General features: G+C 34.8%; 1 protein-coding gene across 1 annotated transcript in view; it reads left to right on the forward strand.

Annotated features, from left to right (window-relative positions):
• The first annotated feature begins 858 nt into the window (after positions 1-858).
• ppp2r2bb (protein phosphatase 2, regulatory subunit B, beta b) overlaps positions 859-15,832 on the forward strand; it is a 67,044-nt gene continuing 52,070 nt past the window's right edge. Inside the window, exon 1 of the mRNA XM_026234294.1 lies at positions 859-1,199. Within this exon, the coding sequence (XP_026090079.1) occupies positions 1,121-1,199 (79 nt within the window). The 5' untranslated portion in view covers positions 859-1,120. The remainder of the gene's footprint in view (positions 1,200-15,832) is intronic.

The following is a 15,832-nucleotide window of genomic DNA, read 5'->3' on the forward strand; positions in this document are numbered from 1 at the left end:
TAAACCTTCTAATCAGTTCTGTCTTTAGAAATAAAATAAAAAAAATACTTATTTGTAATCTTATTTTTTTTAGTATTTAAAAATATTTTTTGTAATCAGAAAAAACAGAATTTTTTAAAACCAACCGCGACCCCCAGTTTGAGAACCACTGCTCTAGGGGAGTGTGTGTGTGTGTGTGTGTGTGTGTGTGTGTGTGTGTGTGTGTGTGTGTGTGTGTATATATATATATATATATATATATATATATATATATAACTTTTCTTATTTCTTTTTACCTCTGATTCATGCAATGTCCAAACTGTTAGAACTCTTGTGAACGCTTCACAGCAGGTGAGTGAGGCATCTTCTTCTTCTTCTTATAAGTGCATTACCGCCACCTATCTCTCAAATGGACCATTAACACTTCTAATTGAGATTGTAGATAACAGTGTCAATGGTCCACTTGAGAGATAGGTGGTGGTAATACAAATATAAGTCTGTGATCTGTCATCTGAAGTAAAAAAAAAAAAAAAAAAAAAAAAAAAAAAATACATAATTTGTGTTCTACTGAAGAAACAAAGTCACCTTCATCTTGGTTGCCCTGTGGGTAAGCAGATAAAAATCACATTTTCATTTTTGGGTGAACTACCCCTTTAACAAGAGCGCCTGTGACAATTTCACTCTTTACAAAGTATTGAAATTATTTAAAACTCATTTAACACAATTTAAGGGTTTTTTAAATATGTCGTTTACCAATATACAAGAACCTAAAACAAGAGAATATACCATATATAGCCGCAGGATTGACCTAAGTGGTCCAACAGCCTTCGAGTCGGATTTTTTCACCAGGATAAAGCGGTAAATTCGAAGTCGACCAGTAGGCGGACAGACAGCAGCTTCTCTCAACACAAACACCCCTCCCATCAGACCGGGACAAAATCAAACCATCCTCCAGCAAGCAACGGGAGCAAGAATCATGGTCCGCGGGAGCAACACAGATGTTTTCCCCCTGACAGAGACGTAAAGCCGAAATAATGAGCGTGAGACTTGTGCCATCGCGTGGTCCCCTTCTTCATATGTCCGTGAGCTTCACGAGGACAATATAAAGTAACCTAATGCGCATACTAAATCCAGTATAACCATGAAATGCTTCTCCCGGTACCTGCCTTACATCTTCAGACCGCCGAGCAGCCTCCTCTCGTCCAGCTGTCACAGTGAGGGTAAGTGACTGCTGTCGCTTCACACTGACAGTGTGTGAGTGGAGATGATGCTACACTGCCTGAGGTTTATACAATACACTAAACATAGCCAGATGTTGTTGGATCGTGTTGCGTTTGAAACGTCGTCTAGCTGGACATTTAATCTACCTACACAACATTTTTAGGCATTATAGGCACGTCTGATGCCCCATGTCTTGTAGATTTTGAAACACATTACAGGTGCTGATTAACTATAGAAGAACTCATATAGCCTACATTGTAAAATTTGTGGTAACAAATTAATTGGTAACATAAACTGGTTGTGTGTGTGTGTGTGTGTGTGTGTGTGTGTTTCATTCTGTATGTCAGAGTGAAATGTCTTATTAAAATGATATTTAAGTGCAGTTTTATTATCAAAGCTCTGTAACTTTGATTGTAAAGGGGGGAATATATAACGCAATACAATACAATGATATTTGAGGAAAAAAAAAACTTTCCTTAAAAATCGTTTATATCATATTTGATACATTTTAACATGATATTTAAAAATAGAAAGATGTATAATCAAGTAAGTTTTTTAGTCCACTGAATGCTAATCTTGAACATAGCTTACATTTACTTAATATAAAAGATTTCACACCAAAGCAGACATATGTACCTCAACCTAAAGATGGATATTTTTAGATTTTAAATCGCCTTTTACTTACTAATATATATATATATATATATATATATATATATATATATATATATACAGGGGCGTCGCTAGGCCCTTTTTAGGGGGGCTTCAGCCCCCCTAAACTTATGCCCAGCCCCCCTAAAAAATTATTTGATTAATTAATTAGTGATCGCTTCAGTCCCCTTTAAAAACTCATTTGAGACGGTGGCAAGCTGCATCAAGTTCTGGCTCCTCCCCTGATCTGAGTCTGCATGGATTCAGCGCGTTTTTCAATCCACAGGGGCGCCGAGCAGAGCGAACATCAGAGAGTACAAGGTGTGTGTGTGTGTGCGCGTGTGCGCGCGCGTGTGTGTGTGTGTGTGTGTGTGTGTTCTCGCATCCAATACCAATACGTCTTCGCTGCGTTCACCTTCAGCCTTTATCACAGTGTGACAGTTGTTTTTTCTTCCAACAAAAATGAAGCGATTAACACCCATGAAAACATACTTTAGAAAACGATCATGATTTATTTTAATTTACTTTTTAAAATTGAAAACATATTATTGTGTATTTCGGCATTACATTATGCAGCCATGCAAAATAAATTATTAACGACACACATCATTGTCTGAAAGTACTAAATGTCACAGAGAGAGAAACATCATGTGGAGAGATTTTGTTTTCTATTATTAAATATAATTTTGTATTAAGTAATAATGAATCATTAGTGTATCATGATACATATATTAGAGTAAGAGTAAAGGGATCTGTGATTTTTTTTTTTTTTTAAGTAATTGAGTTATAGAAGTGGCAAATTGATAATGGTGTTATTTTTAATAAATTGAAATAAATATAGAACAGATTAAACATATTGCCAATAGACAATTACATTAATACATGTTTTGTCTATATTCTTAATGAATATTAGCTGGTTAGTTAAATGATTTGAAATGAAATACATTTTCAGGGGCTGACTTGATGTATAACCAACCATATTGTTGATTATAAAGGCTAAAAAGCTAAAAATTTATAATAATAATAATAAAATATAATAATTTAGATTTCATTGTAGATGGATATACAACATTTTTTTGTTGTGCGGGAGTAGGTCTGCAAATGAGCAACAGTCAGGTGAGAATAGAACAGACAGCCTCACACACACACACACAATACCACTGTATTCCCAAGATTCATTGCAGTCATTGAACCCTTATGTTGTTTTAATATTCTGCCGATTTCCACGTACATTTCATAAGAAAAAGCAGTGGTATCATCAAAGGATAAACATGAATGTCCTAATACTGAATCAGTTAGTCTTTATTGTAAAAAAAATAAATAAATCTACATTCCCAATTCAAAATTTTCCAGTGACTGGTCACATCTAAAAAACTGTATTAGTTTTTTTTACAGTGTTGTTTATGGCTCAGTCAGTACTCCTACTCCCATATATGAAATACAGGGAATACAATGGAATAGTGGATTGCAATAAGGTTAGTAGTATACAACCCTACCCTAATAGTAAAATAATATTTTTTAATCATACCCTTATTGGGGGCTGAGCCCCCCTAAAATGAAAATCTTAGAATCGCCCCTGTATATATATATATATATATATATATATATATATATATAATTATATTTATATAAATATAAGATACAGAGTCATGTACAGAAATTATGAGAATTCTAAAACTGAAACATACCTATTTTTGTTGCCATTCAAAGCTTTAAACTAGTTCTCAAGTACATCTACATTTTAATAACATAACAGATACTATCCAGAGTGACATTATATTGTATAATAGGTCAATGAATACATACATTTTATATAAAAAAAAATACTTCAAAAGTAGCTTTAAATTTAGTTATTATAATGTATTTATCATAATATTATTTTATTAGAATGGGTTTTTATTTAAAATATGTTAAATATTTAATATATTTATATCTAATTAAATGTAATCTATTTATTTATGATCTAACATGATCCAAGGCATGATTAGATTTATTTAAATTTGAAATAAGCAGCTATTTAAACAGTAACCTAACACAGTGTCTGCAACGGACGCAACAGTTGTCATGTCGCGTCCGGTTTAGACATGGTTTAACATTTTCCCTTATAGAACCACAAAATTGCATTTGCAAAGATGGCTTATTACCTTCATATATTTTGTGTTATCTATATATAGGCCTGAATGAACCTGAGGGGGAAATACCTTTCTAGTGCAGCACTAGAGCTACTAATAGATAAAGATACCTCTATAAGGCCCTGTAACAGTAAGTCTAGAGTTTCTGCCAGTAAAGAGATATTTAATTACAAACCCATCTCCAATACCCTCGTCCTGTAACCAACATATTGGACATGTAATACCATACAACACCTGCAGCTACACATCTTCCTCTCCCATATTCATCTTTCCACTCGCTGTCTTTCATTTTCCTTTGATTCTTCTTTTAGCCAGAGGATGCAAACACTGTTTTATCATCGCATGCTCTTCTGTGGTTCTCAGAGTCTTGTGAAGAATTTCCATTGACTGTCTGTCCTCATGCATGATTCTGTGGTTTCATCTCTTGCTGTCTCCTTCTGAGTCTGCTGTTCAAGCCAGATCTATTGGATCTTGAAAGGTTACAGTCCCCTTGCTTGCAATGATGTATCACAATACTGTGTTATGCTATTCTATTACCAGTTTGTTTTTGAAGTCTATTTTGGTGCCAGGGAGTTTCCTTGTATGAGACAAGAAGCTTCTGAGCTCTATTGGGAATTTTTAAAGTAAGGTTACATTGTTCTTTGTATAATTGAAATAAAATAAATCCATCATGGCAAAATGAAAGCTTGACTACAGTTCTACAAGTGTGGTATAATGAGATAATTGCCCATCTCTTTAATAGAATGAATGTGGTGAAGAGAGATCAGGAGATATTGATTGACCAGTATGTGTCCTGGTGGAAATGGAAGTAAAATATGTAATTTCCTTAATTGGATAACTAAAGCCTGGTTTATTCTTGATGTATCCTTACATTCCCTGTCTTTAATGTTAATCAGCCTGTTACTCATCAGTTGTTCTGTTGTTAGAGATTCATGGAAGAATTTTCCCATAGCTTTTGAAGCATTGAAATATTGCCCAAACAAAACACTCAGGAAGGGGACACCATTTGTAGGGGCCTTCCAAACGAAAATAAACAACTGAATCCTTTCAGGAATGTGCTGTTCCACAATTCTGTTAGCGAAAGGGACATTAGATGGTCACTTCAATGAGGTAATTTGATCGTTTTTGTGAAAAGTGGGGACATCCCATAGGTGTAATGGTTTTAATACTGTACAAACTGTATATTCTATGGCCCTACACCAACCCTTCACCTAACCCAACCCTCACAGGAAACTTTTTGCATTTTTACTTTCTCAAAAAAAAACAAAAAACTCATTCTGTATGATTTTTAAGCGTTTTGAAAAATGGGGACATGGGTTATGTCCTCATAAGTCACCCTCTCCTTGTAATACCTGTGTCATACCCATGTCAGTATACAGAGTTGTGTCCTGATATGTCACAAAAACAAGAGCACAAACACACATACACACAAATCATATTTTAAAAACTTCATTAGAATATATACAGAGGTCTGGTATGAAACTCTGACGGCGCAGTCCGATAGGTCTAACTCAATCTGACGTAATGACATCATGATCACATGGCACAGCTGATTGGTTCTCTTCCTGTATTGGTAGCCAATGAGCTCAGCTCGCTGCTCAACATTCAAATATATGACTAGAGCTTGCCGTAGCAGTACAGCTTGCTTCAGAAATCCTCCACCTTCCCCAGCACCACCTCTATAGATATGCTACGAGGTGATTCATTTACGCAGTGGGGTAATTTCATGTAATTCTTGCATCCGCCAAGACCAAATACATTAACATCGTCATGTACACTACCATGACAATCCCTACGAGAGTTGTCATGACAGAAGTGTAATTACTTGCAACATATTAACAGCAATAATAAGATATTCCTGTTGTCACTGTCTAGCATTATAATGGTAACATTCCAGTTGAACATAATGCGGCATTAAGTTGTCTTTCATTGCTCCCTTCACCAATGCATTTCAAACAGCTTCATTATGACACACAAGTGTCCTTCTCTCTACAAATTCCCCACTTCAAGTGCTTTACCCTTCTGAGTGATATAGGGATGCTCACTTCCAATTTGATTTTGCACATGGACATTTCTTCATGCTCTGGGACCCAAAAACGCTCTGACATCAGGAGCCGCTCTTGTGTAAGCACACAGTCCTGCTGTTTGTTCTGAAACAAAGCAGCACAACAGACTAAATTGCTAAATTACAATGCACACACTTTGGTGTTTCTCAGCTCTCTGTCGGAAATAAGCTGGAATGCAGCTGGCGTCAGTGTATCAATACAGCGGAAACTGAATATTGAAATATCCATTTTTGACATTTCAATTTTCATTCTTTGCTTAAGGCCAAACAGACTTTGTTGTTGTATGCATGTGCCAGCATACAGTCATGACCTACTCCATTTGACAGCGTGCATGAATGCAGGCGGTCGATATGTGTATTAAAAAGTTTCTTTTTTGTCCAGTGTCTGCATTTTTTTGCTCCTGATGGGTAGTAGGGCCTAACTGATTACATGTAATCAGATTCCAAAAATTTAATTATTGTTATTGTATTATATCAAATTTTAAAATGCTCAATATCAGTCTACAGTTACTTTTTTATTGATTACACAATTACATATTTGTTTACACAATAGCAATACATTATTCATTATTTATTGATTATCCCTAAATCATTTGAATTTAACTTTCTATACCTTTCTATTTACTTGCAGAAACCCCTGAGAGGTAGTAAGTTAATAATTAAGTAGCACATTTGCATGTTTATGGTTCTCTAATGTTGGTTAATGGTCACAGAACATGCAAAAAAATTATTTCCCTTTTTTAGTGTATTATTTATTTAGATTTTTGTTAATTTTACATTTGTATTATTTAATTAACTATTAGCGTTTCATTAAATTCACAAACCCCCTGCAGTTCCTTCACGAACCACAGTTTGGAAAACCTTGAAGTAATGTAATGTTCATGTTGTTAATAACAATGGATGGAATTTATTTTGCACTCTCTTTGTATTTTTATATCGATGTTCTACAAGATTAACCTATTTAAATAAACAAGTTAGGTCAAAAGTAATCTAACGTAGTCAAAAAGTAGTCTGATTGTTTTTCCTTAAAATGTATAATGTAATGTATTTGACTAATGAATTTTTGTCTTTTGATAATTTGGAACCAGTAATAGACTACAATTTGCAAGTAATCTACCCATCATTGCCGAAGAAAACATAAATAAAAAAAAAAATAAGTAAAATCTTTGTATTCCTTAAAACTAAAGTTGCTATCTCATAATCCTCTCACACAAGCGCTTGTCAATGTGGGTATCTGTTGTTGTTGTTGCAGTCTTCACTATTTTGTTGTTGTTCCATCTTATTAGTTTCGTTTTCTTCTGTGAAACAACAGTCTGGGCCAGTGTTGCCACCTTGAGGAACAGCTGATTAGTGCAAAACAAATTCAATGCGCATGTGCAACCTGCGCGTACAAAGTAGTGGCATGCTTTCCTCTCAACAACAAAATAAATACGCATAACAAAAATTACAGTGGTTTGAAAACAGCAATTGTATGTTTGCACAAGTTCTGCAATTTGTAAACCTTTCAATAAAGTTCACTTTTGCAAGCCGTTTCATACGGAGTTCCGCACATGACATGCAAGAAAAAAAGAAAAAAATTTTGCGCACAATTTGCTAATTCGTTTCCTCAATGTACTAAAATGTGCACACGATTACTATTGTGTACCCTCGATTTGCTAAATCATGTTCACGTTTTAGAAAATCAAGGGAACAAATTAGTAAATTGTGTGCACAATTTATAAATCGAGTGAACGAAATAGTAAATCGAGTGAACGCTATAGTAATCGTGTGCACGTTTTAGTACATTGAGGGAACAAATTATTAAATCGTGCACACGATTTAGTCTACTGTTTTTTCCTGCATGTCATGTGCGGTTCTCCATAGTTTCAAACTCCAACTTAGGCAAGCTGAAACAAACTCTCTAAACAAACTTAGGCCTGATTTAGCTGTTATGATGTCATACCAGTTTATTCTTCAGTTTCCCTCTAAGTATCGTTTTTTTTATAACCATCTACTTGGGCAAATGTGAAGTTTGGCCGACCATTACTTCACTGCTGTTTCAGCTGATATTTTCACACAGCCGTGTAATATTTTGCATAACAGTGTAAGATGGTGAGTCAAGTAGGACTTTGATTCTGGATCTATTTGGTCCTGAAACATTATTCTTACCAATCGGATTGTAGATATGAATCAGTTAGTCTTAGGCTGCGGGATGGTGCTGAGGTTTGAACATCATTATCAACTTATCATTTACATCTGATTTCAGAGTTAATGGTTAGAGTTTGGGAAAGTGTTTTGCTAATGCACTTTCAGTTGCTTTGTATAAAAGCATCTGCTAAATGGCCATTTACTGCTAAAGATACCCACACACAGTTATCACAAGGCATCTTACATTTCGTGTGTAGAAGCAAAGGAGATGTTAGTGCATTGATTCAGCCTATAGGGTAAATATGTAATATAAAGATTTTTACAAGCAGTTGCTGATCACAGATGCCTGGAATAACACTTGTATTTACTGAGCGTGTCACACATATCGCCGTTCAATTACAGCATATTAACCCTTTCCTGTTAGGCCTTAAAAGTGTTAAATGCAACTGGAGTTCAGGGATGCAAGGGAGAATGGGTTAAAGAAATCAGATAGGATAAACTGATCCAGCTCTGGTACTAGGACACACTTTAGCGATGTCAGCAACCCAAAGAGTAAGCACAGGAAAGAAAAGGAAAGAGAGAAGCATGCAATATAGGCCAGTTGTGAATGCATGCAGTCATATTTTAAAATATTTGTTCTTCGCTACTTTAGAATTAACAAACCTCAGCACTTCCAACGATAGTTCACCCAAAAATAAAAATTCAGTTGTAACGATAATTGACGATCTTGTCAAAACTTTTATGACACAAAAAAATATATTGAGAAGAAACATTTTCAAATGTCACTGTAAGCCAATGGTACACAATAGGAGTGTGTGGTCTATGATAATACTGTAAGTGTTGTTTTAGTGATGCATGAACTGACATTATTAAGTATGTATATGCCAAAGAAAAAGAAAGACAGAAAAGCATAATCTAATGATTATCAAAAAGAGTAATCAAATAATAATTTTTTCTTTCACGATTAATCAGTAGGCTTTGGTTATACATATTCTTACTAATAAATAAATCAAGGTAATCACTTAAGCTTTTGAAAAAGGTTTTGTAAAATTACATTATCATATATATATATATTTTTTGTAAAAGTATTAATATTTATGGTACTCAGTAGTTGATTTGACCCAGTGAGTGCAATACATGTCACAGTAATCAGGTTAGTAAAAAGTCATTATGTGAGCTCTTGATTCAGCTGAGCTGTAATAGAACGGCTGAGTTATTAAATACAGAAACACATTTCCCTCAGGTGGTTTATGGGGAACATTGGATGTTACACAAGTAACGTATATCATTTATTACTTTATAAACCCATTTGTGTCAATGCTGGCTTTGAGAATGAAAGAGGCAGAGGTGAGAGAAAAAAATAATAATTTAACATTTAATAAAAGCAAAATGGTTTTATATATTGTAAGTAAATCATGGGCTGATTAAAATCTTTGGGTGAACTATCCCTTTAAAGTTTTTCATTTCTATTATATATATATATATATATATATATATATATATATATATATATAATTTATATATAATTTATATATATATTTTTTTAAATTATACAGTTGTGAAAATATTATTTCTTCACGTTCAGGATACATCTATGATACCACTGTATTTAAATAAAGCTTAAAATGACACTGTGTTGCAAATTCAGGGAATATTGCAAAATTACAGAATTATCCCATGATGCATGTATGATTTTCACTGCTGAACATTGTTGCTTGACAGTTTCTTTCTTTGTTACAGCAGCAGTGGAAGTTTATTAACAAAAACAATGAAAAATGTTACATCAAACATCCACGTCTTTTTAATAGCCCCCAACACAGATAGTTTATTGAGGTTCAGTTAGGACTGTGTGGTTGTGTTCTTGTAAATACAGCACTTGAAAGCAGCATTACAGAATTTCTTGAGCTGTAGACACTTAAAGGCTGCTGTTGTGTTCCCTAAGTTAGGACCACATTATAGTGCCGTTTTATTCAGCTATGCCACAAAGCCAACCTAAGTGCTTCAGTGAATGTAAGAGCAGTGTAAAGAGGACAGCACTTGGCTTCTGTCTATATCTGAAAGTATGCATGTAATCGCTGTATATGGGCTTTTAGTCTGTCATTGTTTCTTGCTTTTGACCATAATTGTTTCTCTTGTCAGGACGTGGCATTTAGTGTGTGTTAGTGTAGATGTGCCATAGTTACCCTCATAGCTGCAGTTTCTTGTGATTGATCCATGTCTCTGTGTCTTGTGAGAGTGCTTCAGCTCTGTGGAATCAGAGCGTTCACATTTACATTTTACACATTTAGGCTTTTATCCAAAAGAGTTTAGATGCATCTAAGGTATACATTTTATGAGTTCACGGCATGCATAACCTCTGGGGGGGAAAAAACCTAGTTATTCATAATCAAGGCATGTTTTTTTTGTGCTATTTCAATTGTTTTTGAAAGAATTCATATTTAATTTGAATCATATTTAACCAAGTTATTTTTTTTCCGCATTAATGTACACACAGCACCCCATATTGACAGAAAAACACAGAATTGTTGACATTTTTGCAGATTTATTATAAAAGAAAAATTGAAATATCACATGGTCCTAAGTATTCACACCCTTTGCTGTGACGCTCATATATTTAACTCAGATGCTGTCCATTTCTTCTGATCATCCTTGAGATGGTTCTACACCTTCATTTGAGTCCAGCTGTGTTTGATTATACTGATTGGACTTGATTAGGAAAGCTACACACCTGGGGTGCTGTGTGTACACTAATGACGAAAAAAAATTAACTTAAATTATTTTAGCAAATGGCTGCAATATAACAAAGAGTGAAAAAATTAAGGGGTCTGAATCCTTTCCGTACCCACTGTATATAAATAAAAAAGTTTGTAGTCTGTGATTCTTTTAAAATGAAAATTTGAAAGAAGTCTCTTATGCTCACCGAGGCTGCATTTATTTGGTCAAAACTATGGTAAAAACAGCAGTATTGTGAAATATTATTACAATTTGCATCTTGTATTTTTACAATTGTAATATATTGTGAAATTTAATTAATTCTGTGATGCTGAATTTTCAGCATCAATACTCCAGTCTTCAGTACAGTACATATATATTTTTCTTGAATATACCACACTTTGAATGTTTTCACTGTCTGAACTGATTCATGGAAATTAAATAAACTTACCAACTCCAATTTACAATCCATCTTTTCATGTCTTGTATTTCTGAACAACAGAATATATTTGAAATCTGATGCTACAGATACAACTTTTTTGTGTGCTCCTAATTTGTGTGTATATCAACAACAGTTGTTATATTCTGAGATCAAGCGAGGTCCATCAGTAACTGAACCTCGCAGCAGTAGGCCGCCTCACTGGCTCATTTCAGATGCTCATTTACAGCTCAGCTCTGCCATGAAATCATTGTCTGGAAATGAACCACTTATGGCAACTGACCAAATCTCTGCTAGATAGATGGATATCAGTAAATATCACAAGCATTCGTATGCCCACAATATAATCAGCCTGTACATCACATTCATAAACAAATGTACTGTTTACAGTTGGCCAGAGGAGGGCGCTAGATGAAAAGTGTTGTAATTGTTGAGCAGGCTGCCAGCTTGATGGACAGCAGTGTGTGGAGCCAGATGGTCTTGTTTCTGCTTCACTTCCCCTGTCCTGTACTCCTGTCATTTTAGGCCTGAATAAACATTTGGACTGCCAGATCTGTGACACTCTAGAAGATGTGAATGAGATGGTGCGCGTATGTGTGTGTTCTTATGTGCATTGTGTATATGTGGCATCCTTTCCTCTGTATCTCACAGCACATATGGTCATTGTTATTCCTACTAAATGACAAAACCAGAACAGAGCCCGGTGAAGCAGTGCTATCATCTCAGCCAAAAACGCTGCTATCAGCTAAAATATTCCATCATCCAGAGACATATTCATGGTGTATAGGCATAACCCAGAGGAGGACTGACCTCAAACATCTAAACCTGACGACTGTAAAGGTCAGCTTTTTTTCTTTTTTTATTATAACAATTATTCACTCAAAACATTTTTCTACAATTTTTCACAATTTTCTTGGTGGAACGGAAAGGGAGTTGTTTAGAGAGATGTCTAAATGACTCTTTCCCATACAATACAAGTAGATGTAAACAGGTTGAATGGGATTTTATGTTGTCCAGTCAAGAAATAAAGTCAAATGGATTCAGAACAACATGAGGGTGAGTAAATGTTGACAATGTTACCAATGTAAATATTTGGTGCAAACTTTATTTATTTTTTTTTTAACTTTTTTTCTGCTCCTTTAGTGCATTATGATGCTTGCAATGTGTTTTCAATGAATTATACTGACTCATGTGAGCTATATATAATTTAGCATTTCTGTATGCAATACGTACAAATGTGGTGTATATTATTAGTCTTAACCCTGTTAACCCTATAAATGTTGTTAAAAAATTTAATATCATTTTACTGCTTGGAGTGGTAACTGATTTGTAAATTTACATTTATTTATTTTTTCGTTTACACATGCTTTATCATAATTACTTTGAATAATTTGGTTTATATGTATGTGTGTGTGTGTGTGTGTGTGTGTGTGTGTGTGTGTGTGTGTGTGTGTGTGTGTGTGTGTGTGTGTGTGATTTGTCAAACAAAACAGTTCTTTTAATATTTCACAAAATTGCTGTTTTTGCAGTATTTTTATATTTTGATTGAATAAATGCTGCATTTGATATAATCGAATATAATACACTCTAGTGTTTCTAATCGTAGTGTTTATATACATACATACATACATACATACATACAGATAGATATCTATCTATCTATCTATCTGTATGTATGTATGTATGTATGTATATAAACACTACGATTAAAAAGTTTGTGGTCAGTAAGATTTTATTATATTCGATTATATCAAATGCAGCATTTATTCAATCAAAATATAAAAATACTGCAAAAACAGCAATGTTGTGAAATATTATTACAATTTAAAAGAACTGTTTTGTTTGACAAATTTTGACAAAGTTTCAAAATGTAAGATGACATTTATTTGTGTGACGCAAATCTGAATTTTCAGCATCATTCTTTGTCTTCAGAGTCACATGATCCTTCAGAAATCATTCTCATATGCTGGTTTGGTTCAACAAAACATTCTTATTGTTATCAATGTTGAAAGCATTTGTGCTGCTTAATATTTGATGAAAAGAATGTTAAAATGAACAGCATTTAGAATTTGATCTTTTTTTCTGAAAATAGAGTAGCTGTAAATGTCTTTGCTGTCACACTTGATGAACTTAATGTGTCCTTGCTGAATAAAAGTATTAACATTAATCTCAGTAAGTTACCATAAAAGGATGATTTGGATTAGATTTTGTTCGTTTGTCAGGCTTTACAGGTTTATTTTTTATTTTACTGTTCTTTGTACATATATATATATATATATATATATATATATATATATATATATATATATATATATATGTGTATATATGTGTATATATTTATTTATTTTTTACATATCTTTGTATATTTATTTATGTATTTATTTATTTTGAATTTTGTCAAGTTTGCATTTCCATATGTATCCTCATTGTCATGGTTACACTGGCACAGACACAGTGGGACCAGCAGGGGTGCAGAGTTTCCCGCTACGAGCCGTCTGCCTGATTCACATAACAGCCTTCCCAACACAAAGCGTGACTGATGTTATGGACAACAGGTCAGCATTTAGGAGCAATGGCTCAGTGGAGAGGAGGCCATATGGCTTTGCTGGTTGGCAGAAAGGCTGTCTGATTCAATTTCATTCAAAAAAACCTGTTCCTGTAGCTCAACTGGTAGAGAACGGCACTAGCCATGTGTCAAAGGTTCAGTGCCCAGGGATTGTATACCTTGAATGCACTATGAGTCGCTTTGGATAAAAGTGATTATGAGTGCAATTTTAAGACCAGGCACTTAGCCCTTGCCCCTAACTTACATGGTATACCTGATGTTCTCAACCTTGAAGGGATAGTTTGACCAAAAATGAAAATTCTGTTAAAGGTCCCATTAATTGCGCTTTTTTGAAGCTTTGATTGTGTTTACAGTGTACAATATAACGTGTTCATGTTTCACGTGTAAAAAAACACAGTATTTTTCACACAATTTACCTATCTGTATACTGCCGTTTTCACAGTCATAAAAACCATAGACAGTAAAAGAAATGGACACAGCGACCCCATTGGAACTCAATTGAGACAAATGAAGCCCAGTTTTAGCATTTTTTAGCACTTCCGTTTCTGACGCGCAGACTCAAACGAAGCTTGATGACGTCAGCAACCTGTCTGACAGATGTAAATGTTCTAGTAGCTGTGCGTGCAAACTGCCATCGTTAATCTTGCAGAGACGGCGAGCTTGAGCGGGGAGTTCTTTGTCGTGAGTGAGCAGGAGTAAGTATTCTGATTAATTATTTTGTATTGTATTTTAAAATGTAACGCCAGTACGCCATATTAAGTTAATTGCCTGCGAGCTTCTCCTCCTGTCTGTACGGTAATGCGACAGAGAGCTGAGTGGTTATGACGCAATCGTTAGCCTATTTTTACAAAAACTATTTCTACGGGGCCATAATGTAACATAGAAGGTAATGGAGCCCTTTATACATTGTCGTGTATCTTTAGAAATAAATAATGGACAAACAGAGTCTTTAAACGCCTCAGATGTAAAGTTATTCGCTGTCAAAGTGATGCCAAAATGAATGGGAGTCAATGGGAATGCTAACGCAAGTGAAGTTCTGCTAAAAGATGGCAGCCCCCACCTGACTTCAACTTCCGGTCGAGTTCCTTGCCCCTTGATAAAAACGGGCTGATGACATCCTACTTCCTAGTTCTATAAAGTCCCTCCTTCAGAAAGACGTAACGAGTTCTGATTGGGCCAGCGGTTCCTGTGTTGTGATTTGACACCAGCTGAGCGCACGCTGCCCTACTGGTAACGTGATTGGGCTAGTTTTGAGAAGCAAGTGTGCAGGAGCATGTGCTGGAGATGTACTTATAATCACAGGAGCGTTTTTACTGATGAGATGCGCATGAAAATCGCATTCGTTTTTTTGCACAGCCCTAACATCTAGTTAACAAAGCTAAACAGCGTTGCCCTTCGTGTAATAAGTTACAGAGTTAATAAGTGTTACCAACAATATTGTGTCTCATTTAAATTTTGGGGACCATTTCTCACTATTAACTATGACTTTTGCCTCAATAAACTCATAATTTGCTGCTTATTAACTGTAAAGTAAAATAAAATCATGCACAGTAAGGTATTAGTATAGCATGTGCTTTATAAGTACTAATAAAATAGCCAATATTCTGATAATATGCATGCTAATAAGCCATGGTAGTAGCAACAGTGAAAATTGGTCTATAAACTAATATATTACCCAATATTGTTCCTCTGTGTTGTTAATGTTATAGTAGTGGTGTGGGAAATTTCCAATGTCCAGTTCACATAGATTTAGTTATCATTATTGTTATCCACCTTTTTGTGATCAGGCCTTAATTAGGGTTACTGGGGCATTGCTGCTGTTCTGTAAGCACCAGAACTGTCACAGAATTTTTATGCACTGGTTTAAATAGACAAATCGCATACACAAATCAGACTGAATTTTTGTGCTGAACATTTGTGTTGGAGTAAAACATAGACTG

This window comes from Carassius auratus, chromosome 46, assembly GCF_003368295.1.
Source record: "Carassius auratus strain Wakin chromosome 46, ASM336829v1, whole genome shotgun sequence".
Lineage (NCBI taxonomy): Eukaryota > Metazoa > Chordata > Actinopteri > Cypriniformes > Cyprinidae > Carassius > Carassius auratus.